This window comes from Porites lutea, chromosome 3, assembly GCF_958299795.1.
Source record: "Porites lutea chromosome 3, jaPorLute2.1, whole genome shotgun sequence".
Classification (NCBI taxonomy): domain Eukaryota; kingdom Metazoa; phylum Cnidaria; class Anthozoa; order Scleractinia; family Poritidae; genus Porites; species Porites lutea.
In genome coordinates, this window is record NC_133203.1 from 50837245 (window position 1) to 50865195 (window position 27951).

Below are 27951 nucleotides of genomic sequence, written 5' to 3' on the forward strand. Positions count from 1 at the left end.
GTTAACAACACTATTTTAAAGTAGGTTGGTAGCCACAAACGTAGCTATGAACCTAATGGTTAAAATTCTTCAGAAATTTTGCGAAAACTGAACTGAAACTTGACATGCTGAATCAAATAATGCAAAATGAGTAACTTTGCGTATCGTCGAGCTCGTTCCTCTCTATTAAGCATATATATTAAACCTAAAATCAAGAATGTTTTCAACAGGTTCAACTTATACCGATGCTATGACAGTCTGATTTGTCAAGAAAGGTCATAACTTGTTTTATAACCATTAGGCTTTTTTGGTACTGTATTTTGGAGCATCAACCGAAAAAGAGTCGTTATATTAATCCATAAAAGTAAAATAGCTGCAAAATGCTGTCGAGTAAAACACCGAGTAAAAAAGGCACATGCCTTATCGTCAAAAGATCTTGTTTTGGCTGGCTAGCTCTCAAACTGCCAACTTCGCAACGTCTCTAAAGTGGTTTTAAATTCGCTTTAATAGCCCAGTTTTCAAATGAAAATTTCGGGTGATTCAATATCCCAGTACTGTTTACTTAACGTTCACCTTTCTTCTGTGTTCTGCTGTTTTCCACATTAATCAACAAATGTACATAAGAATCAATTTTAGATTTTCACGCTAGATTTAATCCAGTGGAAGAGCGTGTTTAATCAATTGCCCAAGACTGCTGATAAGTGTAAATGGAAAAGTGTTAGATAGAGTCATCTCCGCCCAAGTTCCTTGGTGTGTAGATTCAAGAAAACCTCAAATGGACCGATCACGTGACTAAAACCGTATCATCATGCTTTGCAGTTTTATCAACAATCGAGAAGACCAGAAACATGGCGCACAAAGCTTTAAGGAAGCAATTGGTTGAAGCATTGGTATTTTGGAAGCTTGATCTTAACGACGTTGTATTGTATCCTCTATCTCAATTTTGCTTGTTCGATTACTGTTCCCCTGTCTGGGACAGTTGTGGGGTTGGGAGCAAAGCCTATCTGGATAAGCTAAATAAACGCGCCGCATGTATTATTGAAGGTAGAGGTATAGGGGCTGAGGAGTTAAAATCAACACTTGGCTGGTCCAGCGTAAAAGCACGCAGAAAATATCTCAAATGCGTCTTAGTTCATAAGTGTCTTCACGGAATCGCGTCTTCGTAATTACTTTCAGAGTTTAGACACGCGCACCTTTTCCATAAGCTACAACACTAGAAGTCGTGATTTGCTGCGCCCTCCCATCGCAAAAAGTACTTAATACCAAGCTATCTTCAGAATAAACGGTGCTTGAACCTATAATACCCTACGAGAATGCCTACGGTACACGTTACCTTTGTGACTTAATTACTTTTCTAGTTTTAATGTTTTAATGTCCTTGTTTTTGTGTTGTGGGCTCCATTTAAACTTTAAGCTCTGCTAAACTGGATGCCCTGGATAAATATTGAGTAAAAAAAATCGCAATATCTTAAAGCAAAATTGCAGCGAGTTCAAAGATGCACAGCAAGTTTCAAGAAGCGTTACGCAAGAATACCTGACGTTATTGCGTCAAGATGGCTCCCTGTTAAAGAAAGAACCGAATTTCACCTATTAAATCCTTACATGATACCCACTGGTCAAGCTATTTTAACTCTGGAGAAACGCCAAACTAACAGAAATCTACCCTCAAGTGCGCGCTACACCCAAACATGAACTTTCAATATGTTATCCACATTACACATGTATAAAAATACTTCATAAGATAAAAAGTTTTACATAGAAAAGTCATCAATAAATCGTATTACTTATTATTATTATTATTATTATTGAACAAGTTAAATTAACAAAAGGTAAGAATACTAGGCTTTCGCTTCAGAATCTTTTTTATTAGATCTTTCTCCAAACTTATGTCAATGCGACGAAAAAAGTACGAACTCTCGGCACAAAAATAAGCAAGTGCAATCAATAATAGAATTGATGCGAGGTGGCACCAAATCAGCTTGTGGTCTTGCTAATCTGCAATGGTTGACGTGGCTCCCCCTCACCGGGGCCACCCTTAGCCCCTTGGGGACCCCAGGTAGGTGAGGTAACCCGCTTAGGTGGGGTAACTAGACCTTTCCCCGATTGTGCTCGTAAAATGCTGGAAAGTCGCTCACTGGAATGCCAAAAAGTTGCTACCTAAATTTCAAAAGTTGCCTCCTAAATTACTTGATATTTTTGTATAAACGTTAATTAAAAGCTTTATTTTGCGTTCTTCACAATAATTACTAATATCGGTCAAGGAAAAAGAGTTAAAAGAATTAAAAAAAGTAAGAAAAAACTTTAAAGGCAAATTTTAAAAAAATCAAAAATTGAAGTTTTCTGTGAAATCGTTGACTTTTTCGTGCTTGGTATGTGCTCTAAACCTATATTTCGCTCTAACGTTGCTCAGAAAGGCAAAATCTGCTAGAACCGCAGAAAGTTGCTCCAAACGCCAAAAGTTGCTCAAAAGTTGCAGAGTACAATCAGGAAAGGCCTAAGGGCAACCCGCCTGTCCATATAATCTCTCATTTTAATTTGACCTGTTACCTGACCTATCTGGGGTCCCCCACCTCCAGGTAAACAGTCCTTTAGAATTTATCTCCACAAAAATCGCCATTATATCAAAAATTGAGGAAGGTGGAATAAAGGCGATGTGGTTATCCACACATTCTCACATGCTGATTTAGTGTAAAATGTTAGCTGCAGTAAACTTTCAGACTCGTACCCAGTCGCTATTTGTGTGTTTTTGGAATGAGAGAAGATTGGAGTTGAGCTGAGGCGCGCGGGGACTGGTGGGAAAGTACGAAGGAAAAACGCGACTGGCAGGTTTTTTTTCACTAAGGTTCAATATGAAAATTACGTGCCCATCTTGTACGTGAATATTTTTTTCTATGGAATTCTCTTTGCATGATTATTGTTACGGACATTGTACCTTGCACGAATGTTTTTGGGTTTTTCCCCCACCCCCTATCGCTTTTCTAATGGTCCGTCGCTAACCGTTTTTCCCGCCTGATATCAGCCAGTTACAATCTGAAAATCACTTTAGCGTTCGTTCGTTGCCCCAATGAATTATTCTGACGTCCAATAAAAATAACAGTTGTGTCCTTTTTGCCTCTTATTTGGAGAAGATAAGATCTCCTATCAGACAGAAAAGTCATAAATAAATAATTGCGATGAATTTTTTTGCACTATAACAAGAGCCATAATTAATGGTGGAGTGCAATCATACATGCGGATTAGTAAAAGTGAAAGATAGTGCCACACCCATTAAAAACTTAAACGTGCTTAGAAAATTAATTAACTCGTCTCTGTGGATGTCAGATATCGCTACAGGTGCACAATTTCCTCTCATAAAAATAACAAGAAACAAGTAAATAAAACTTTGTTCAATTCACCCTTATTCCAGGGTTGATCGCAAGGTCAAGGTACTCAAACACAGGCAGCTCCCTTTAAAATTGATTATAACTGATTATGACTATTGCACAGAAATGTGAGGGGCAGTAGTTTTGTCGTTCTGCTGATGATGATCGAGTCTGATCTGCGCTAATGGCCTCAGGCTACATACGTAATAAAGGCGAAACTGATACGTACATTTTCAGTTACTTTTTTACAGTCTCTCTCATAAAGCAAATATGCGAATTTTCTCTATGAATTTATTTTTAGTGCTTACAATTTCAAAGGGAAAAATGTATAGATTTGTGATTTTTGTAATACATGTATTTTGTATTATTCATCTCTTCTATTTATTTGACATGTATTTACATATTGTGTTTTAAAGAAGTGTAAATATCTATTAAACATGTATAACATCAAAAAATGAGTCCCTTCTGCCATCCAAATAAACCCTCAAATATATCATTAATACATGCGATGTAGCAGCAAATGATGGTAGTTTGGCACTAAGCGATTATTTCGTTTGATGTGCTATTCTATTTTTTTTCTAAAATCATCTTCTGGAGATGCCAAAAGTGCATTAGCCTGAATTTCATCCGATTGCTTCGAGTCGTTTTCTCCTCCTGTCATCTGATCATAAAAACACTAACACCTCACTTTAATACATGCTTAGTTAAAACAGTATATCAGGGGAACACCAACAGATTCGGTTAAATAAGAGGAACAACGCTCAAACATCATTTCTATGATAATTTGCCGTCCCATATTTAAGATTTTAATATATTTTGACGTTTTTTAAGGTATAAATGAAAATAAGCCATGACGCAACAAAAAAAAACGTCAAGGGACAGAGCTCTTATTTAACTCTGAATAACTTGGAGAAACATAAAAGACGCGACGTTTTTTTTAAACACAGCCAAAAATTCGGAAAATTAGACAAATGATACCTCCCAATAAAACTTCTACTGGCGAGTTCCAATTGAAGAAGATACCTCCAAAAAGAAAGGCTAATAAGAAAAGAAAAAATGGACGGTGTTTTGTATAAGGGTGTCTTCATAAAAAAGTACATTAAACGTCCAACCAATGAAAAGGCTTAATAATTTACTAAGCGTTATTTAGACCCTTTGGAAATCACATTTAATAATCAGGGTATGCCACAAGATGAAATTTTGTTTATTTAAATTGAAAGTTTATAAAGTAGAGGCCCTAAATTTTCTTCCGCTATTAGATTTGGGAAACAGATTTGAGATCCTTGTACTTTCCAGTTGTAGTTGAAATTTTAAATAAGCCGCATATTATTCTGCTTTTATTCCAAGGATATTTTGACTATTATAAATTTAGAAGAATTTGAAGAATTTGTAAAGTAATTACATGTAAATACCATGTCACAATAAACCAGCAGAAATATTGTTTTGTGACACTTTCAATGTAGAAAACAATCAGTATATACTGAATGTACACAGAACTTATTTCCCCGTTTCATTTCACAATTAATAACTTCCCTGTAACATCAAATCGACATTAAAGTATTCGATTCCACTTGAATTAAAGCAGAATATTAAATATCGGGTAAGCAGTCCTGGTCGCAAACCAAATAATTGTGACATTGAAAAAAATTTAAATGTACTTATTTGACGGCCTGTGCGTCTGTTTACATCCTCAGCACACACTTTTCACATGAGCCAATCAGAACACGTGTTATTTGAACGACCTGTTCCATTTGTGAGGAATCACATTTCTAGTTGCTTTCATACGGTTGGCAAAACACGACCACTGCGGTTCTTGATCGTAATGCCGGTAAAACGAGGTTTGGTGGCTCCACAAAATATCTTTATTCAAACTATCATAAAGAAATTCGACGGATCGCGTAGGTCTTAATTTCAGCTGTGAATGTTAATCGACTTTGTGTAATTCTATGGATGCGTTGAGTGTTAGATTTTTTTCCTGATGATGTTTATTTGTTCAAAATTTATGTAGCGGATCGAAACTTTGTACTGGGAAATGCTCAAGTCGCTGATCTTCCTATAATTTACTGCAACGATGGATTTTGTGAGCTTACGGGCTATAGTAGGGCAGAATTGGTCCAACGACATTGCAGCTGTGACTTTCTTTGTGGCGAGAAAACAAATACGCTTGCTGCCAAAGAGGTAAAGGATGCACTCCAAGGACAGGACGAAAGACACGTGGAAATTCTCTATTACAGAAAAGACGGTAAGGTCACAAGTGTAGCAACTAAGGTTTTTTAATACAGACATAATGGCCTACAACGCAGCTTGTGTAGGAAAAATCACTGCGACCGGCTGAGCATGAAAGACGTAACGATATTTCGCGCGCTGCAGAGAGACAAATTTATATTTATTTTCGTTCTGTTCAACTCTTAATTAGGGATGGGAATCTTAGCAGAAGTAGTGGTAATACAACATTGGTTTTGATAGTAAAGAGTACAATAAATATTTTATGACGTGCCGGCAAAACTCGGATATAATAGCTTTATAAAAAGGGGAAAACACCCGCTGCGATTTGACAAATTTTCTATCTGATCCTAATACATTTAGCGGTACCTGACATAACTCAAATAATTTTATCGTAATAGTATGAGGGGTTCTCGTTTGTTGACTTAGTTGTTAGATTGGCTGGCGTCTCCCTCTAAGAGTTCGTACATTATTTGACGTCTAAACAATTTATGGCAGTTCGGTTTGTTTGGAGCGATCGAGGTTGCTTTAATTATTCTCGTTAGTCATTGGTACAGAACATGAGTGCGATAAATAGCTAGAGGAGATGAAGTATGCCGTTTTTTTCCTTCTTTTATCCTGGAGAAAGAAACAGTAACTTTGCTTTGATTATATGTGCAAAAAAAACGTGTTAATGTTTTCCTTTTTTCAAATGTTCTTGAATGGAAACCAATTTTGTTCGATGTGCAGCTTGTGACGCCCTTGGGCGTAAAATGTCAAACATTTATATCCAGCGCGCGCCTATTTTACGATCCATTGTGTTTCTTGCGGTTATTCTTTTAGGATGAATGAATACAGGCTTAATTAAGCATAACTGCGATTCATTAAACTTGGCCACTTCATAAGGACATAGCAGTTACATCAAAACAAAAGCTTGCAATGTTCAGGTGAAAAAAACGGATCGGCAGACTGATCGGCATGAGTTATGTAAGCTGCAGTTGACGAGAATTAATAAAACTGATTACAACTTCCTTATCAACTCCCTCCAGCCCTTTACTTGGGCCTTTGTTTATCTCATCTTAACGGTTTCAACAATTTCCTCTTTGTGATTAAGACCCAAATTAAACCTTCTGGCAGTGGTCCAAAACTGTTCTAACCCTTAAATCCCCTTACCATATACACTCATGTCAAAAGGTGCACATTTTTCCGCATTTACCCCAGAAAGCGTGCAATGTAATTATGAAATATCTTCACCACATGTCTGCCAGCCAGTCTAATTTACTGATGCTGTGAAAGAAAAAATTGTAATCAATTTCTAAGAGAGGGGTAAATTGAGAAATGTTTTCTTTTAATAATTTTTTATAATTTTTTTGAGTCGTCTGCTTTACAATTTTCAGTGACTTCTGCAGTACCGCTATCATTAATTAGTTCTTTCTTGGTATAGTATTAACAAGAAAAACAATTTTAAAAATTTGCTATGCAAGGGCAGTTTTAAGGCATGGATCCAGAGTTAGAATATGATTGTTTGCCAAAGATAAAAACACAAGCACCTTATGTGCGAGTTTCTAGCTAGAAGGATCTGCATAAGGATATGAGCTGTCAAACCTTTTCTTATTAAAATAAATTATTATTAAACTTTGCCAAAGCTATTCTGGAAACAGGTCTGAACATTCGCCCTTGTATTCCGCAAGCCTAGTCTGTCATTGTCGCCATTTGCAACATCCAGACCGCCAATTTGCAATCTTTTATCAGGAAACAACTGAATAAACAACTGATTAATATTTATTTTTGAGAAAATATTTGATGCATGAAATAGAAAGCTCACTTAGAAAGGAAAAAGCTGAAATTGTCACAAATTTCTTCGCCAAAAAATTCACTTCAAGTTTCAAGCACAAAAGGAAAGAAGTACACACTCTGTAACTAGCTGTTTTTAAATACTGAACTGATTTCTCACATTGAAATGAGGTTGCTTGCATGTGTGACCAGAGGTTCGTCTTGGGAACTTTATCAAACTGTTTGCACAGTTATTACGGACCTCCTATAAATTTGCTAATAATATGAAAACTGCTTGATGAGTTTTTTTAATGTGTCTCTCTCAAGAGTCATTTCTTATGTGGCCTCCAAGTTTTGGAGCTTTTAAATCTTGGAGAGATATGATAACTTTTAGGATATGTCAAGTTTTTATCGGTTTCTACGAATGATTATATCATTATAATCATTCATAGGTATGTAGTAATGAACTACCGGTAATTACCTACTGTCTGAAAAGTTGGGGTGGATTGGATTGTAACAGGAGAGAAAGGCTGATAATCCCCTCTAGGGAATATTACAGTAATACTCCTGGTCAGGGCACAAAGAGTTAAGGTCTTGGTGTTCCGGGGGGGGGGGGGGGGGGGTGGCAGCCAATATTTTTGGAAGATTTTCAAGACCTTATCTTGCTCAAAGGCCTTAGTGAGGTTTATGAATAAGATGTAAAGTGGCTGTTTCTATTCCCTGTAGTTTTCTGGTGGTTTTTGGAGGGAAAATATCATGTTAATAATAAATATTCAGTCAGCACCGGAAGACACTTGAGTACAGCTCAGGAGCTCAGGCAAAGAGTTTAATTCCAGGATACAGAGAGAAACGTAAACCCCAATCTCCTCCACATACAGCAAATTCTCCAAACTGATGTCTATATATTTCCTTAAAGAATTAGTTGAGAGAATTTGATAAAATATCAAGGCATTTTCACTTTGGTGATCATTTTGTTAATTCTCATAACCTAGTCTCTTCACAGTCTATATGGATACGGGGATGGTGGAGTGTATTTTGTATTGGGGGGGGGGGGGTTAACAAGCAAGCGCCAGAGATGCTAACTTGTAGGGGGTTCTGGGGTAATTCTCTGCCCGAAAATTTTGAAATCTTGAAGTTCCGAAATGCTACTTTCAGCATTCTCAACGAGGATCTCATGTGGATCAACGGTAAAATGACAGATGTTTTACTTCTTATTTGTTACTTAATACATATATAACTTAATACATATATCCCCGCCTTACATATTTTCCGGCCTTAGTGTGTACACTAAATTGTTTTATTACAAAATTAATGCTCGACTTGTGTAGCAAAAGGGAGAATGTTCAAAATTATATTGGTGTAAAATCACTTGTGCTACATTAAGATGCTAATCTCAACAGCATATAAGAAATTTCAACTATAAAACAAATTGCAAACTTTTGACAAATCAGAGAGTGTAGGGCTAATGCAAACTCGCCTGCTAGAAAGGGTGATACGATTTTCCTAACTTGCCCGTAGTCGTGTCTTGTTTTTATTCACAAGCTGAATCGTGAGATTACTAAGGCAAAAGAACAAGTTGAGAGGCTGAAGTCAATTTCCCTGAACAATGCATGTACAGTAACAACAAGGGAAAACAACAAGTTCAATGGCTGAAGTCAGCAGTAGTAAATTTGCCGAAAATCCCTTCACGATTTTCATTCAGGGATACAAAAGAATTTGTCATGGAAACTAAACAAAGCTTATCCAATGTATCTTTACATGTGTTCAAAATCGTGAGATGTTTGAAACGTGCTTGCAACATTCTTGATCCGCGAAGCCCCATCTATCTTGATTCATCTGGCTGTCGAGAAGGACTTTTGCCCTGTTGCACTTGTTGCAGGATTGATGTGAACCAACTTGCAAACAACAATGATGTTGTCGATCAACTGTCGCTCCATTGTCTTTAGATCTTGGGCTTTACTCAAAATGTCCTGAAAGCAACATAAAGGGACTCCAAAGTGAGCACTTGAAATGTACTTAATTGAGCAACAAGGGTGGTGACATCCATGTCGCTGCTGAACTTTGATGACAAATTGTCTACCTCTTTGGAAGTATCTACTCCATTGGCTGTTTTTATTTATTTTTTGCTTGAGATTTGGGAGAGCTAAAGCCCCCCCACCTCTGTTGTCCTTGGGATATTGTTAAAAGAAAATTGATGTTGGTCAGTACTGGGACTTGAAGGGTCAAGAGATTTTGATAAAAAGCAGCTGAATGGATAGTTCTGTGAGTCATTTACAGCTGTACATTGTATCCCTGTCAAATGTTTGCTCCAGTGATTAGAGTCGCTGTGCACTGCTATGGTAAAGCCCATTTTACTACTACAAGAGAAATTTCTGCAATTTGATTGGCTTAGAGCAGTGGTATTTCAGCAGAATTTCAAATACCTGCATGTGAAAATTACAAACCTTTTCTGGGTAGTAGTATAAACAAATAATAGCATGATTTGTACGTGATAAAATAAAATACCACTAGTGATATTCCAAAATTGTCTCAAATTTCACTCGCCTAACGGCTCGTGAAATTACGTATAACAATTTTGAAATATCACTTGTGGTATTTATGCCAAATATCACTACAAATCATGCTATTACCTATACGAATAATTGGAACTCTCTGCAGTAACTTCATCCTACTGGGCTTTTTGGGATACTCCTGTTACAAAAACGGATAGTTTATTTTATTTATTTATTTAGCTTCGCCTAACTAGAATACAATCTTTATAGATGAATACATAAAAATTATTAGGCAGGGAGACCACTACAGCCTAACCAATTACAGTGGATCCCTCGTTCATTAAAAACAAAACAAAACAATCGTTGGAAAAAAAAAAGAGTAACTAAAGCTACTGATATATAAACAAGAAAATCCAAAGAAAACAAAACAGAAGTTCAAATTGCTAGAAGCAGCACGTTGGCGGGCACAGTACAGTCCTCGGTATGTTGCACCTGGGACAGATTGTTCTCCAGGTTCTGATGTCGTCAACGTCGTACAGGTCCAGCGCCTTATTGTATTATTGAAGTAGTAAACGCTTAAATGAGGCTAGAGAGATGTGACTTGTGCGTAACTCAGCGGGCAGAACATTCCATGTATGGCACGTGCGTATGAAAAATGAGCGTTGATAAGTAGCAGTATAGACATGATATTGATGTTTGTTTACTTATTTTTATTTCTGGTAGGAACTACATTTCTGTGTTCTGTTCTGGTTGCACCTGTCAAGAATGAACAAGGAACCACAGTTATGTACATTATCAATCATGAAGATGTGACATGGTCCCCTAACAAGGATGAAGTTGCTCTACAAAGTATGACTTGTTGTTCTTTGTTTATTTATTCCTTTGTTGTAGAAGTTTGTGTGTGTATAAGTTTCGGATCAGGATATTGTCACATTCAAGATCACTTAGTGTAGAAAACTCAACAAGCCTTTTTATTCAGCAAGCAAGTCATACGTAGCATGCTAGTACGCATGGGCACATGTAAGAAACCGCATACAGGCTATGACAAAGTATCTCTAACTAACCCTCATTTTTGGGTGAACTGTCACATACACATGATTTGCCTTAGATTTATGTTTATTTGTTACGATAATGCTTCAGATTACATGTTACATTCTTACAACAAGAGAGTGGTGTTATCAAAATTAACTACTACTACTTCAAAATCTGAAAAGAATATTTTATCAAATTGAATGTCAGAATAGTGGCTTATAGTAGTTTTCTGTTAAATTACCATGCTAGTGCTGTTGAAAAGTCTCTGGCTCAATGGCGAGCAGGAACGAAGAGGAACCCATCTTGAAAAGCCAGAGAGGCTTTCTCAAGTTATTTAGGATAGAAAAAAACCCTTAAGAGGCGGCCGAAATTTCAGACTAAGTACCATGATGTTTTAAACTTTACTTTTAACAAATTTGTCTAAAGCAGTTAGTTCTTACGTGTAGCTAAAGTGAAGTGGCATGACGCTTGTTTACCTTTCAGGGCCAGTAAAGTCTAGAAGGCCACCAAATCCGTTTTTAAAGTTGTTTTTACTGGTTTTTTTTTTAGGTAACTGTTTTTCTAATCTGCCCTGTATGCTGTGTTTACGTACACTGCTAACAGGAGACGAGGTTTAGATAATCATATTAGGGTAGGTCAAATTTTAAGCATGGCTTGTTGAGAACGGTTTTGTTGAACACTGGTTAAACTCTTTACTAATAACCAGGCCCCGGTTGTTCAAATGTTGGATAGCGCTATCCACCGGATAAATCACTATCCAGCGGATTAATATTAGGAAAACCAATTGCGACTCCACTGGATAGTGATTTATCCGGTGGATGGATAGCACTATCCAACATTTGAACAACCGGAAAACTGCCACCACAGAACAAAGTCTGTTATTTTTGTTTGCTTGCCATGTAGGATGACTTCGTTTATTTTCAAAAGAAATATTTCCTAAGTGTGAAGAAAACCTTTATTTTGTGTGAAAACACTTATGATATTACTTACTTGAACTGTTACAATTTGTATGTTGATCAGCACAAACAGATAGTGGAATACTTGGTTGCAAGGGTGAATTGGCCATTTAAAGATGAGTGAACGGCTGGAAGCAAGCGCTACAGCGCTAAAAACTAGTCTGTACATTATGTCAACATTCTAAAGTCTCTGTAAGGTGTCCAAGGTATCCCATAAACTCAGTGGGTAAACTCCAAAACCTTTAACAATTTCGCAGCCTTTATTCAAAAATTTGTAGTCCTGCAACGGGGTTACCATCACGCAAGACGCCTAAATAAAATGAAATAAAATTAAAAGTAATGACGTTAAAAAAGTTTCTACAAAAGACAAAATGGATAAAAAAATATTCCACAGCATCAATCATTATGCAATATTAAAATTCATCATTGACTAAAATACTCAAATAAGACTTTAAATTTGAAACGATCTTCGGTCTCGTCGCACCAAGCCTTCTTTTGCTCTCATCAAACAGCAAGTTGGTGGCGAGATGGTTTGGGGCGCGGCGAGGTGGCCGGTACCGATTGTACCCTGTAAACAGCTGTTAGTGACAATTGAATTGTATTTAATAGGTATTATTCTTCGTATTCGCATAAATGAAATCAAGTAAAGTGACCAATCCCAGTCCGCATCGATGGAAAATGTGATTGGATATAAAAACACAGCTGCACTGTTACTTCAAACCAAACATTTCTTTATGATTTGCATAAATCTTGAGATTGTTGCACCCTCGCAAAAACAGTTTACATTTTGCTCTAAAGATTCTTCTTAAACTGAACCAAGTATTAATTCGTACCCGTGGTTGAGGAAAGAATTCTTGGGCAAACACGCTATTTGTGAGCTAAGAAGGTGAGAATAATGACAGATTTGATTTCATTATATTCTTTTTCTCGAATGGTTAATGTTGGGCAAAAGATTTCAATTTTGTTAATCACTGTAAATGATATATTGAATTTTTGGATTAAAGGAGCAGCTAGGCGCAAGAAATACTTAATTCTTTGCTGTTTTTGGTTTACTTAATGACGGCGCAATGGTCTTACTGAAATACATTTGTGTAACAGTTCAGTCGATAGACGATCATCAGTTTTGTTTCGGTTCCAACTTCAAGATATTATTCGTAAATTATTCATCTAGTCAGGTTTAAGACACAACATTATCTATATCTTTTTGATAATATATTTCTTTGTAGCTTTAAATTGTTGTATTTAAGGTGGAACTCTGTTTGAAAGCTATAAATCGGCTAAAAATCTGAAATTCATTTGAAAGAAACGCTACAACATTTGACCGAAAATACATGGCTGTCAACGACCCTAAACTGACGAAAGTGAATCCTTATCTGATTAAAGGTAGAAATCGCCGGTGAAGTACGTTGGTTTTTAGTTTTGTTTGGTGTTAATTTTCTAAGAATGAATTCAATCCTTGTCTTATCAATTTAGTTGGATAGCAAATCTACCTCGTGTTTCAAACACTGGTTAAAGGAAAAAGGTTTTTAAAGAGGGCGGTATATGTTTATGCATCTGAACTGTATTTTTTGTGCGGTGTTTGTGACGTGAATCTCAAAAGGGAATAACAGGAAGCAGCCTGTTAAATTTCAAAAGCTTGTGATCTTTTTTGTGATATAGAATAGGTTTTACGACATTTTCTAATACTTTCTTCAATATGTGCTTTTCAGCTAAGAACTCGTTGTTGTTGTATTTGGTGTTGTTCTCGTGTCTTGTAACTCAAGAGCGTTCATGTAACCACGTAAAACCTCTTTCTGCTATTGGGGTGCTAAAAGGAAGCACTTCTTTTTCTGCGCGGTGTCGCTGTAACTTTTAGTCGTTAGAATGTAACCAGTTTAGGAAAACTCACAACTCAATTTCTACCCGATATCTACCTTTTTTTTCTTCCTGATCGGCCGTGACTCGAGCTGATTAGTTTTGCCTTCTTGTGCTACAAGGTGGCAGGAACGTTTGTGGAAATTTTTGAATTGTCTGTAATTGAGAAATGCAGTTTTTTTGTTTTGTACCACACGGTTTCTCATTTAAAACTTTTTTAGGAAGAGTTTTTCAAGGAAATGATCGTCATATTTCGAACTTGACCCTTTAGGCGTAATTTTTCCCCAAGTATCGTAAAAAAAAGGAAACCGCGCTAATAAAGTTGGTTACCACCGGTGTTGCGTATGATTACATAATATATAATATTTATTATTATTAGGATTTTGTCAAAGCAAACTGCGGTATGAAAAGTTGTGATGTAATCATATCGTTTTTAAAAACACAATTTTAATAAATTAGTAATCGTAAACTATTGTTAAGCTGTATTTGCCGGTCGTTTCGATCAGGATTTTATGACTCGCTCTACCAGTCCAACATCCGTACCTTAACAAGTTTTTGGATAGAAATGGAAGATACTCCTCGGCAGGAACGTAATAGCTGATCTCCGGTCGGAGATATTTATTTAAAAATGAAGGAGAGAGACCAAATATTGTCGTATTTATTCGGTTGAGCGTCCTGGGCGCTTATTAAAGTTTTGGACCTTAAGAAAGAGCGCTGTTTTCGAGGTGAGCGCTTATTCAAGGCTGGTTGCTTATCAAATATTCACCATTTTCTGCAAGTTTTAAGTCTGTTTTGGTACAATATAATAAATAATAACGAAACGCGATAACGTACCAAAGCAGAACTTAAACTTTTCACTTAAAGTAAACTCGGCCATGTTTTGAGGTCAGTTGGGGCATTTGGGGGATATCGTGAAAAGTAGACGCGCGAGAGGAGACGCGAAAGCAGGGGGTGGGGGAGAGACCTTTCCTCCCCCCCCTTCGCGGCTTCGCGCTCGCTCGGGCGTTCCCGCGCGGCTCGCGGAACAGATGAAGATTTCAAATTTATTGGAGAAGGAATTGCCTTATTTTTCCTCCCCCCTGTTGTGGTGTGTGTGTTTACGTGAGGGGTGGGGGTGGTCTTGATAGTGTGGAAGACCACTGTATTCAGCTCATAAGCAAAGCACCTTTCTTCACAGAGAGGTGTAAAGGATACAAACAAAGGAAATGAATAACATCACTTTGGAAACTTTCTAGCCTAAGTCAGGAACGACATTTCTAGGTGGATATTCGAGCAACGCGGAGGTTTTTTTGTTAGCAGTACGTTCTTCCTTAGTTATTTTAAGAGCCTGAGCTTTGGTCCGGCGCCTGGAATCGAAGCCGCGCGCGGCGTTCCGCTTTTCAATCCGTCCCCCTCTGTTCCACTGAACTAATACCTGCCGTTATAAAATCTCGATGAATTTAACTAGTCTTTTGCGATAAAATGCCTGCCAGGTCTTAACAAAGCTGGAAATGCTCATATTAATTTTTACAGCGAGTTAACTAATGACAAAGGTTACTTTATTTAACTTTCATTTTGCAAAATGCTCTTTCGCCGCCATTTATCTGCTAACGATCACCAGCTGACCAAATCATCTGAGGTCTCTTGGTATGAAATCGTAAGCAAAGAGGATATTCTTCAATTGGAGGGCATCTTTATACTAAACTATCGCCTGCATAGGAAAAAACTCGGACACATACTTTTCAGCAGAACGTACGTTTCTGACGTACAATTGAAGCCATTTTTGTTTTTTCCTTTTGAAAAACTTATAAATTTCCATCACGCGCTCAAACTACTCTGTTGGCAGGTGAAACCTTCAATTTCCGTTAATTTTGCTCCGAGCTTATTCTGGTATTTGTCATCGTTAATATTCTTCTCGGCTTCTGCCACGTGTTATTTTTCGTAAGTGAAATGATTAACTCGGCGGGAAAAAAATTTGCATTACCTCTTTGAAAAGTGCACTTAGGTGTGTTTTTATGGCGACTGAAAAATGACTAGGGATTTTACTCTATTTTTCACTCAAAACTAATTTCTTGGTAGGTACATCTTATTTTGTTTTTTTGTTTAAATTCAAGCTCGAGGAATATTGGCGCTTGTAGATAGGAGATGACGCCTATAATTTTCTAATTTTCAGAATTTGTATTTCTCCATTGCAAATACGAAAGTCAATGTTGTGTCGCAAAAAGTTGTTAATATTTTATAGTAGTAAAGAACATTAATTGTCGTATGATGTTGTCGGATGTATATTGCGGTGTATCGACTGCTTTCCGCTGTCTTTGTCGCTTGAAGTGACGAAACTTAATTATTTGTCGATGGACGTTTCTACCGCACTTTGACGTCTTCTTTGACCCGTATATAGCTGAACAAACTGACACACGTAAAAAAGAAACAATTGTTCCTTACAGTAATGGAGAGGAAAAAATACTTGCGATGCGTTGGACTGTGTTTATGTACATTCAATTTTTTCAAAGAATTCTGCATTTGCCACTTTAGCAAAACTCCCTCCTCTCACCGAGCTTTTCCCGTAAACGCTCGGTCTCTGTATGTATACATAACATGAATATCGATACCTTTCGTTCCCTTTCCCGAATGATTAAATCCATGGATGGTGGTCATATTGGGTAAACAAGGAATTGCAACAACAACAAGATCCTTTATTATTACTTCCAAGTAGAGAATTTTACATGTTTTGATAGCTAATGAAAAGAAAAGAGGAAATTGTTACATAAAATTATGCATTATTACAACAAAGATGTCTAGGAGCTAAATGAACATACGTTTCGTGCTAGCGTCTACCTATAAAATTATATTTTTTTACACAGTGCCGTGACAGGTAAAATAGTAGCAAAACACACAACAACAAAGACAAAAGAAGTCAGTAAAAAGCACATACATTATACACTATATGGAGATTGAAAAGAATGAATATGGTCATTTTACAAATTGTCAAATCAGTAGATGTTGTTTTAGTAAGAGTGGGAAGGAGTAATTTGGGAGGTCTTTCAAATGAAGGGGAAAATCTTTCCAGAGGTCAACAGCTATGGTTTGGATTGATTGTTTTCCAATATTCGTTCTTGTGCGTCGTTTTTTTTCCTCTCTTACTCTAATGAAGCCTCCGTATTTGAAAAATTATCAAGGTAAGTGTTGTGATGGTTGTGACTAAGCCAGCTTTAACCCTACTACCAGTATATTGGCTTAAAGTTTGAGCAAGGCTTTATTGTTGCTTTTAACTAACTCGTATCATATTTGCAGGTCTCCTGTGACGTCTCGCAAATACGTCATTTTTGCTTTACACTGCTCGCAGGCAATCCCTCAGTATTGTCGCGCAGGCAAGCATTTAACGTACGCATTTGCCTCGCTCGCTCGCACGTTTCATGCCTGCTCGAGCGACAACCCTGAGGCGGCTGATAGCAGTCTATTTTGCTAAATAGGGGTGGTTTCTTTCCATTTCTTTGTAGAATCATGTTTCCAGTTTCCTTTACAAGTGAATAGAATTCCAGCGGTTATCAACCGGAAACGGCGAAAAGCAGAGTTAAGCGCAGGCGCAACAGATGAGGACAGTGAAAGCGCCAGAATCAGCCGAGATCCTGAAACTCTTTTCACCGGCACATCCAGCGGAAACAGTGAGATAGAATCACCTTCCGGTGTTCCGGTCATGAGTGTTCTTCCTCCCACTCCTGGGTCTAGCCCACCGCCATTGTCCCCAACCCCAGGGAATTGCACTTCCCCTGCCACCACCCCTGACAAGTCATTGACTCGAAAAACGTCACAGATGAAGCCTTCTTCTATGATTGACGTGTCCAAGATTCCGATAGATGCTATTGAAGAGTCAGAATCGCTACTGAAACCGATAACTTCCAACTCCTCGAGAACTTCTATGCCCGGAAATATGCTTTATATCCCAGAGTTAAAAGGCCGCTTAACTTCGGCCGTATCCGACTCCTCGCTGTGGAATTCTCGGAATAAGCCGTGGCTGGGTTCAACCAGCCCGGACTTCAGGGGATCAACATTTCTTGGATCACCTGGAATGAACATGCAACAATTTGCTCAGCCAAGAAAATCGGAGAAAGTCGCTCAGGTATCAGTTTTCATTGTGTTGTGCTTTCGTTTGTTGTTGTTTGCCTTTTGTACTTGATGAATTTTGAATGCTGTTTTTTGTTATTTTTAACGACTTCATCCTTAGTCTCATAAAGTCACTTTATTCATTATGCTTTTTGGTACATCTGTTACACGCTTAGTCGTTCACATTCGCGGTCCCTACTCACCATAGACCCTCCAGTAACTCAGTGGCTAGAGCATCTGAACAAGAACTCGTAGGGTCGTGAGTTCGATTCTCACGTGGTGCAAAGAGTTTTTTCTGAGCTTTCTGGTGTTAGATTTCTCCTTCTTCCACAAGGCTCGCACAGTATTGAAAAGTTCTTGAATTTTAGGAGAAGTCATTGAAAAGTCGTTGAATTCCATTTTCCCTTAAAAAGTTTTAAAATTTTTGTGGAAGTCCTTGCAAAGTCCTTGAATTTTCTTCAACTTTGAAAGTGGTGGCCAGGAAAGTGTCTTTTGATGCTTTTTGGTTGTTCAAGACAGAATATAAATCACAGCTCAGAGAATTTAAAGGGTATTTGCATAAAGCGCTCTATGTTTTATGTAATAGTTAACGCAAGTCAAGTCAAGTAGCCCTATCAGCCATTGCCTGGTGTCAAAAGGGGCCCTGCGTAAATTATGACTACATATTAAGAATTTAAAAAGAAAAAGTAGTTTAAAGTTATGTACAGGGATTTTTAAAAGTGCCTAAAGGGGAAATAACATATCATCATAATTTGTTTAAGGTCAAGAAAAATAAGAGAGCTATCGAAGTTACCTGAGAATTATATTAATAAGAAACAACTAATCCCTAAAATGAAATCTAAGAAAGTTCTTTAAAAAGGAAAGGCGACGTAGCTTCTTTTATTGATGTGGGTAAATTACTAAAAAAAACCGCACCTGAAAATCTAAAAGTATAGATGTCTTTTAAAAAATAGATGTCTTTGATAAATTCAAAAGATAAAAATACATATCTCAAGTTACAAGTTAAAAAATATATATATATAAAAAGTTAAGAGCTCTTAGAACAATTATACATCTATTTACATCAAGGAATTAATATCAGAGCCAAAGATAAGTCTATTCATATAGGATGATTTGAAGCACTCTGTTGCCACTTTTGGATGATAAAAGCATGGTTTTCTTAGCGCGTGATTGGTGAAATTCCTTTCTGGTAAAATCTTCACAAGGGGCGAATTTGTTTTCAATGCCTTTCTAAAAATACGGCAATCTGACCTTTCAAGCAGCTCCCTTACATTCAATTTCCTCGATATATACCTGCGTTTTACTTCATAGCACCTATCTAAAAATGCTGTACGTTGTTAAGATCAGAAGAGGAGGCTCCTAGCTTTAACTTGGAGTTCGCTAGGTGAATGTCGTTGCTTTGTCTAGTCTAGTCAGTGTGAATAGTGTGATTTCTAAGACAAGTGAACTAAACAATGTAGAGAAATGGGTGAAGCAAACACAGTTTGGGCCTTGAAGTCTTGTAACAACAGGCTGGGAACGTGCATTCCTTTACAATCTGTGAAATTATGTTCCTGGTAGGTGTTCCTTGAATATCGAATGTGGTCCTTGAAAAGTCCTTGAAAAATGGTTGCATTTTTTGTGCCCTGTTCCAAATAAATTGGGTGTCGCAAACTACTAACGGTAACTCCTTTTAGACTGAGGTACCTAAATGTTGTGGTCCCTCTCATGTTTGTAGGTAATGTCCCTTGGTGCTGATGTCCTCCCAGAGTACAAGCTACAAGCCCCTAAAATCCATCCCTGGACAATCCTGCACTACTCGCCCTTCAAAGCATTCTGGGACTGGTTAATCTTGTTTCTTGTTATCTACACTGCAATTGTGACGCCATACGTTGCGTCATTCATTCTTACGCGTGATAAGCTACAAGAAGAGCTTAACAAAAACCCGGAGACACGCAGGGACACAGGACCTGTGAACGTTTATTCAGATCCCCTGGTGATAGTGGACTACATTGTGGATGTAATGTTTATTGTCGACATTTTTATCAACTTTCGAACAACATTTGTTGACAAGAATGACGAGGTTGTTAGTCACCCGTGCCGTATCGCCGTGCATTATTGTAAGACATGGTTTATCATAGACTTGGTAGCGGCTGTTCCTTTTGAGCTGCTGATCATGATTGGAAACACGGACGAGGTAGGTGCAAATATAAATTTTTTTAGATTTAAGAGCGAGGCTCGTGATACACCAATCACTAATGACCATGGTGATACAAATAGTCCCACTCAGTAAATCAACACAATCTCTTGATGAACACCATTTATTTAGTGTGCGGCCTTCTGTGCGAGAGGCCCCGAGTTCCATTCCCAGTTGACCTTAAATCCCTGATTCGACTCCTTTTCTTTCCGTGTAGCTATAAGTAGTTTGAAATACCCGTAAATCTGAGCACTGATGGGGAGGGGGTGGGGGGAGCAGGAGTGGGTAAATGAGCGCACCATCAGCTTGCCTCAGGTTGGTTAGTCAGATGATGACTTTTTTGAGCTACCGACGTAAAATAGGAACCCTACTTCCTTTATTTTTTTCGGAAGAGCTGCAAGTGTTGACGTGTCGATTTTGATTCATAATTTCTTGTGTTTTAATCGCTAATCTAGCGGGTCCACGGGATCTGCATCAAATTCTAACAGTTAATTCAATGCTGTAGTTTATTTGTATTGTTTTGTCACTTTCTTGATACGTTTATGGTAAGAATTCATTTAAAAGAGCATGGCAGCCTATGAAGATGGCAGCTTTATAAAATCAGAAAAACAAACCGGCCGTAGCTCAGGGCTTTATTTCGGATAACTAAGTTGCTGTAATTCACAAAATTTTAAGAACAGTTCCTCTCGTGATCTTGTATTTGGTAGTGATTGTTATGATTGTCTTTGGAACTCACTGGGCAATGAATTAAAACTAAGCAAAGATGTTTTAAGCTTCAAACGAAAGCTCAAAAGTAAGCTACTTTGCTCGGCATAGAACTTTATAAACGATGTTTCTTGTACTTTATGTATGATCGTATATAGTGATTAGTTTTTAGCTCTTAGATAGTTTTACCAATCAATTTTTTATCTATTTACTGTACTCAATTTTGTTTATAATTATACTTTTTGTAATTATCTTTGAAAAGCCTTGTTTAAGGAAAGATAATAAAGTATATATATATGTATATATTGCTAAGGAAAGTTGTAATGTACAAGGCTTTTTTGAGTTTGTCATTGTGCCAGGGTGTTGCTCGATGTTGATGTAGGCCCTGATACGCTAGTTGGCATAAATAAGAAATTTGCCGCGGACTGCAGCATCTATTTATCTCTTGAGCACTGGTTGACTTGAAAGCAAAACACTTCTGACAAGATTATCTTTATCGTTCCCAGACCACAACCCTGATAGGTTTACTGAAGACAGCGCGGCTGTTAAGACTGGTTCGAGTAGCGCGCAAACTGGATCATTACTCTGAGTATGGTACAGCGGTTTTATTACTCCTCATGTGCTCATTTGCTCTGCTCGCGCATTGGCTGGCGTGTATTTGGTACTTCATCGGTAGCATTGAACATAAAGACACTGACCTGAAAACCATAGGCTGGTTGGATTCATTGGGTAAACAGATTAATCAGCCATACAACAAGAGTGATTTAAAAAGTGGTCCTGATCTTAAGTCCAAGTATGTCACGGCTCTGTACTTCACTCTTAGTAGTTTGACAAGTGTTGGGTTTGGTAACGTGTCTCCTAACACCAACGCGGAGAAGATCTTTTCCATTTGTGTCATGCTGATCGGATGTAAGTATTAAACAGCTTTTATTAGTCATACTCTGTAAGTTGTTCTTCCCCCGCTTAAGGTGTATCTAGCGACGTTGCGGCATGACTTGGTCCTAAATATTGAGCGTGATCACTTTTAATGAGTATTTTGCGGTCATGGCTCTTGTCAATGCGAGAGGCGACGTCTTCGAAGGTCCTAGGCCCGACGGCATAAGGCACTGATGGTTCAGGAGAACTTTCTTGCACGGCATCCCAGCTTACTGGATGTAGGCATACTAACGCGTGTAGGGAACATAAAAAGAGCACTTATAAATCCTCTCCTCTCATCAAAATACCGTAAAATTCCGAAAATAAGCCCCTCCATGTATAAGCCCCTCCAAATATAAGCCCCCCAAACCGGTAACGCAAAAAACCCTCCGTTAAATCGCCCCTCCAAATATAAGCCCCCCGGCGGCTTGTACTTGGAAAATTGCGATCAAATACAATGAATAACAAAGCAAAAACGGTAAATTTACTAGCCCAATCGATTTTGAAACACAAATTTCCCTCCGTAGATAAGCCCCTCCGAATATGAGCTCCTCCATAAATAAGCCCCTCAAAAAGGGCCTTTGAAGAATATAAGCCCCGGGGCTTATTTTCGGAATTTTACGGTATGTTATTGACAGCGCGAAAAGCTTTAGAAACTCTGAAAACTGTTGTTTGGTGCTGGGGTGTCTTTTGGGATCGTTAAGGTAATCAATCTGAAATATGACCTACCGTTCATAACAAACGTCCGTTACCCAAGCAATCCCAGAAATCCTCATGCAAATGTCAGCTTCTCTTAAGTATCGACGTGCGGGAACCAAAGTGCCACGCGTCAATTTCTCCACGCTATGACCAGACCTATTCATCAGCCTTCTCTCTGTTCTCTATTTTCAGCACTTTTTTACGCTGCTATATTTGGTAATGTAGCTGCCATCATAGCGAGGCTGTACTCTACTACGTCTCGTTATCACGCGCAAATGCAGAAGGTTCGAGAATTCATCCGGTTTTACCAGATTCCCAGTCCCCTGCGGCATCGAGTCGAGGACTACGCCCACCACGTGTGGTCTTACACTAATGGGATAGACATGGAGCAGGTTCGTACAACGATTATAGTGGATCATTTTCCTTTTTTTCCCCATTTTTTCTTTGTGAGATTAGCATTTTTAGCACAGGCTTGAAATAATAGCGTGATAAAGAGGCTCCAGGTAGTTTTTACTCTAGCCTGCGAAAACAGCCGTTTCTCTTCGCTCCCCGCCGCTTGGGTCGTTTCGCCAGCAGAGACGTCTGCGCCTTAGAGACAGAAATTCCGTACTGATGACGTAGATCAATGTTTACATAATGAATCCGGTAGCCAAGGGGTTCCAAATGTAAATTTGTTCGATTTTATGTTTATCCTGGTCGATTTTGGTAACGTTTTGTGTTCATCTGCGAACGAGCTGCAGCAAAACTCAAATGCTTCTTCTAGAGAAGAATATATTCCACGAATATCGACTGTTTTGTTATAGATTCTTCGCTTTTACATTTGACCTTTGGGGCCTTTTGTCTATCATCCGTAAACAATAGCTAAAACAATGTAATTAATACGTCGACCAATCAGAGCTCCTGACCAGATTCCGGACAGATTTTACGTCATCAGTATGGAATTTCTGTCGCTGAGGCACAGACTTCTCTCCTGGCGAAACGTCCCAAGCAGCGAGGAAAGGGCAGAAACGGCTGTTTTCGCAGGCTATTTTCACTCGTGTTGATGACTTGGTTGCTTGCGACTAGAGGAGCCGCAATCCTAATCTCCAGGCCCCAGTTCCTTAAAGGCCGATTAGCGCCAATCCCGGATTAAAAATTTTGTTCTATTTTTGTATTTACCTTCCTGTGCATTTCCTAGAGTAAAATTCTGTGTTATCATCACTGAATCTCGGAGTAAAGACACAAAAGTATTTTGTAAGCTCGAGTAACATGTTCTTAGACAAGAAAACCTTGCTTAAAATTTGGGTTAATCCTGGATTAAACTTAACCATCTTTCGAGGAACCGGGCCCAGCTTAGCGGGTTGCTATGTATGCGCGGTACGTATGTAGCCAGTATTCGTGCGCCTCACTTAATTCTCTCCATATTTACCGGTAGTTGAAATAAGCGCCGCGACGCGTAATCGATCATTTGCGGTAAGTGAAACTACTCTGGGGAGATAAGATCATCGGAGCATTGTTTTTGCTTAAGATTAAACCTATAGTAAATACCTTGTATAGAAAGCAGGCCCTGGCGTCTTCAGTCGTGTTGGTGCGCTTGTCTTTGTTAACAGGGAAGGCAGCCTTTTTTGGGCTTTTGTCAGGGTGCTAGCCCTTCTGTCACTGTAACCGCTGTTCATGTGATTGCAGGTTCTTAAACATTTTCCTGAGTGTCTTCAGGCGGACATTTGTCTTCATCTCAACTCCACCCTCCTACAGTCTTACCCAGCGTTCACTTCGGCACCGCATGGCTGCCTTCGTGCACTTGCTCTACGCATCAAAACCACGCACCTCCCCCCTGGGGATTATATTATATACCAGGGTGATGAAGTAAATCATTTGTATTTTGTCATTCGAGGAACAGTGGAAGCGCTAAGTGGTGAAGTAATAATGGCTATCTTGGGTAAGACAGGGAACATATCTATTGAATGTAAATTTACTTCAACTGAAACTGTCACTCCTGTTTGTTTGTTTGTTTGTTTGTTTGTTTCTTTATTTTTTAATCAATTCTCGGCAGTGTAACTGTCTCTTTCACTTCACGTTATTGTACTATTACATCAACTACTATAATTTGCAGTCTATCTACTTTGAATTAATGATTTGGTGTATTGTAAGACTATACTTATTTGAGTGACCTTTTCCGTCCCCCCTTCTTTCATTGACAGTAGTCACAGGAGTAAAATTACAAATGTAAGGAAGGAACCAATTGCATAAATTGCGTTCACTGCGACAATCATTTGTTCATTTTCATTTCATTTCCGCAGTTCATATATGATTTATTTCATATATCATTAACAAAACAAAGGTTGTTGTTTAAATGTGTAACTAAGGTTTGATTCTTTCTCCATATGCTGAAGAAGTTCTAAGTGTTTGAAAACGGAAGCTGGGCACTTGTCAGTGCCACAAATCTTGTTTGCGTGTTAAAACGTCGCACAAAACTAAGACACATTTGCGCATGCTCAATTGATGTCTTACGTACCCTTACCCAGGTCTCCATTTTTGCCGTGAAGAAAATTCACACGAGAAAGGAGAAAAAAATCACTGCGAGGCCGCTGAACCGCGTTGTTATCCCTCACTCCTTTCCCTTAAATAATTAAATTCTTTCAAAATTTTTATTTCAAGGCAAGGGAGACTCGTTTGGCGAAAACTTTGCGATTGATCCCAGCAGGCCCGTGGTCAACTCTCGTGCAAGCATCCGGGCATTAACGTACTGTGAGCTGCGCATGATTTCACGTGAGGATACGCTGCATATATTAAAACAGTACCCATTGTTCAGAGAGAACTTCATTAAGGATTTGGAGGTCACATATAACTTACGTGGAGATGACACGGAAAAGGTTAGTCTTGCCTGTGGTAAAAGGCTTAACCCTCTTCAAACAGCTGCCTTACAGTAAAGTCAACTTTATTTAATTAGGGTAGCCCTATCAGCCATCGGCTGGTATCAAAAGGGGCCCTGTGTAAATTATGAATACAAGGTAAAAAAATGATAATAAATTTTAAAAAAAATAGAATTATGTTCAAAAAATTATTTACAAGGACTTTAAAAAGTAAATGAAAGGAAAATTACACAGTATCTTTACAAGAATCACAATTTTTTTTAAGATTGACACGAATAAGGGACCTACCATAAATTACGTAAGTACACTAGTAATAGAAACTAACGGCTAAAATGAACTCTAAGAAGGTTCTTATGGAAAGGGATGTAGCTTCTTTTGTAGATGTAGGTAAATTATTAAAAAGAACCGCACCTGAATATCCAAACGTGTTTTTTTCCGAGCGTTAACTTAAGGTTCGGAAGATGAATGTCATTCCCTTGTGAATGATGCGATTGCTAATAAAACAATCCGATAAATATGGACAAGAGAGGCTCTCTTAATAAGGAGGAACTTATTCACTTAGACATTTTAAAAATCAAAATGCATTTGTGGGCGTGGTGGATTCAGCATTCCACCAGACAGCATTTAAAGACTGTTAAGCAAAATATTCAACAGACTCTGGAATATTACAGGTACTTATTTTGATTTTTTTTACAGGAATTTCTCTTTTCCAAAAATGAAAGACACAACTGTTTCTCAAAAGTTCAACCTGACATAGCGGAGAAGTCTTCATTGTCTTCAAACGATTCTTGCTCATCGAGACAAGAACCTGCAAATGTACGCAGTTCGAACGGCCCTACAACTAAAAGACCTTTGAGAGTAGAAGCCGGGGGTGGATGGACAAATAGACCAACAACTTTAAATATACCTAATCACCTGGGTGTAGAAAAGGAGGCTTCAAAATATGAAAATCCGTATAGAGAACGTCACTCTAAGTCTTGTATTACTGAGCGAGATAAACTAAAACGTTCCAACCGAAGAAGAGACACTGAAGAATCGTTAGCTTCTAAAAATGTTGCCAACGCCTCAGCTTGTTCAAGTGGGGCAAATGAACAAGAAAAGGAAAGTAATGAACAGTCTGTGTGCAAAGACTGTTGTAAATCTTTTATTGTCATGGAAGCTAAACTAGAGAACTTATCCACTTGTTTAGAAAAACTTGAAACCAAACTGTCTGCCGACATCGAGGCCATGTTTGCTCTTTTGAGGACTCGTAAAGATCAAGCAGACTTTCAAACACAAGTTTAAAGTAAGAGTTAAGACTGAATCAGAGAATTATGTTATTTATGTGCGGTCCAATAAGATACTACTCGTTTTTGGTTGCTGTTGTTGTTATGAGAGAGTTTAAGTTTCACGTATACGGCAAACGGCATGAACGTCAGATTCAAGTTGAGAATTTCTCAAAATAGAAAATGAGCAGATAAAAACAGCTCAAAACAGTTCTTTAATATGGATAAAAAATTGCGTGAAACTACTAATTTTGGTGTAGAAATAATGAACAGTAAACGACAAGTAAAGAGGAAACTTGGTCACGTGGTACAAATTCGTGTTTGCCGTTTCACGAAACGTGATGCTTAAGCTCTATTGCATGTTCCCACCAAAAAATACTGCTGTTTTGCAGTCTAATTCACTGGACGAAACACTGGTCGGGAATGAAACTTTTGTATATTAACATGTTTTTGGACCTTATCCCTGCAATTACAATGCAGTGAACCAAGTTGTACCACGCCTTTTTTCTTAATCTATAGCAATATTCTTTAGCCAGCCCGTACCGAATCAAATACCATACGTGAACAGCTCGTGACTTTACAACCAATTCTCGGCTGACTTCTCGTCCAGAGCTTGCGCAACCACGAAGACGACCTGTCTCGTACCCAGGCGCGTTCTAGCGCATTCGTATTCGAGAGCGACTGGATCATGGGAAAGGCCCATAACCAGTTCCCATGGTCCACTGCCCGATTGATCGCTCGCAGTCGCGTTTTCTAGACTCACGGGAGAGTCTCAATGGGGTAGTGGCTTTGACGGTTGACGGTTATTAAGTGGAATTTTAGTCCAAGAGTTTTTAGTAAATATTAACTTCTGTATAAATTTATCTTAACTGTTGTGTTTTGGAGGTTGTCTTGGCCTTTTACCTATGAAACTTCGAAATAATTTCAGATACAATCACTTTCTAAGGTCTTATAATGTATAGAAGGAGTGTTTTGAGAACATGGGAACTGGTTTTCCAGTTTGGACTGAGATTCTTTAGCAGCCAGAGGTCCATGAAGATCAGCTGAAATACTAAAAAAGGCAAGATTTGAAATGCCTTGAACCTTTTTGACGGTTAATATCAATCTGCAATTTTGACGGTTGACGGTAAAAAATTACCTTTTTTGACGGCTGACGGTTAACCCCATTGAGATCCTCGCATAGGAACGAAGCAGAATGACGACCGACCAACCCGATGCTTCGAAAGAACTAAACAACACTGCACGTGTTTTAGGGCTTGAAATTTCATAATTTGATGTTTTGTGGCCTGTTTTCCATTTGTGCCATTGCACTATCTGAACGCCTGGAATCAGGCTTTCGCTGAGGTCGTCTTCGTGGTTGCTAAGGTCGGTAGGGGATAGTTTTGCGCAAAGTGATAAAGTTCCTATTTTGCTTTCAAAAAGCGATGTGTAGGAACCACTGCTTTAGAGTGTTTATAAAAATAGAGCTTTATATTCTCTTAGTTTCGAATAAATTGATGTTTTCAAGACAAATGTTGTAACTTTCCTGAAAACCCTTCGAGGTTTTAAGCTGCTTTTGTTTCTGAGAGAGCATATTAGCACCCACACCAACGTGAGCAGATAAGTACAGT

The 27951-nt window shown here is 38.3% G+C and overlaps 1 protein-coding gene across 2 annotated transcripts; it reads left to right on the forward strand.

Annotated features, from left to right (window-relative positions):
• Positions 1–5091: 5091 nt before the first annotated feature.
• LOC140931402 (voltage-gated inwardly rectifying potassium channel KCNH6-like) lies at positions 5092–26829 on the forward strand. Of its 2 annotated transcripts, XM_073381216.1 has the most exons (10): positions 5092–5238; positions 5349–5582; positions 10531–10656; positions 17126–17745; positions 19447–19905; positions 21117–21519; positions 22417–22616; positions 23890–24142; positions 24862–25076; positions 25773–26829. In XM_073381216.1, the coding sequence occupies exons 1-10, from the start codon at positions 5163–5165 to the stop codon at positions 26358–26360; spliced, it is 3174 nt and encodes a 1057-aa protein (XP_073237317.1). In that variant the 5' UTR covers positions 5092–5162; the 3' UTR covers positions 26361–26829. The 2 variants fall into 2 exon arrangements, with proteins under 2 accessions (XP_073237317.1, XP_073237318.1); XM_073381217.1 differs by lacking the exons at positions 5092–5238; positions 5349–5582; positions 10531–10656 and adding an exon at positions 12329–12681.
• The last annotated feature ends 1122 nt before the right edge of the window (positions 26830–27951 follow it).

Coding starts and splice junctions, on each gene's coding strand:
- LOC140931402 (XM_073381216.1), top strand. CDS start 5,163: ATGCCGGTAAAACGAGGTTTGGTGGCTCCACAAAATATCTTTATTCAA. Junction 17,746..19,446: donor AATCGGAGAAAGTCGCTCAG/GTATCAGTTTTC, acceptor TCATGTTTGTAG/GTAATGTCCCTTGGTGCTGA. Junction 21,520..22,416: donor TTGTGTCATGCTGATCGGAT/GTAAGTATTAAA, acceptor CTCTATTTTCAG/CACTTTTTTACGCTGCTATA.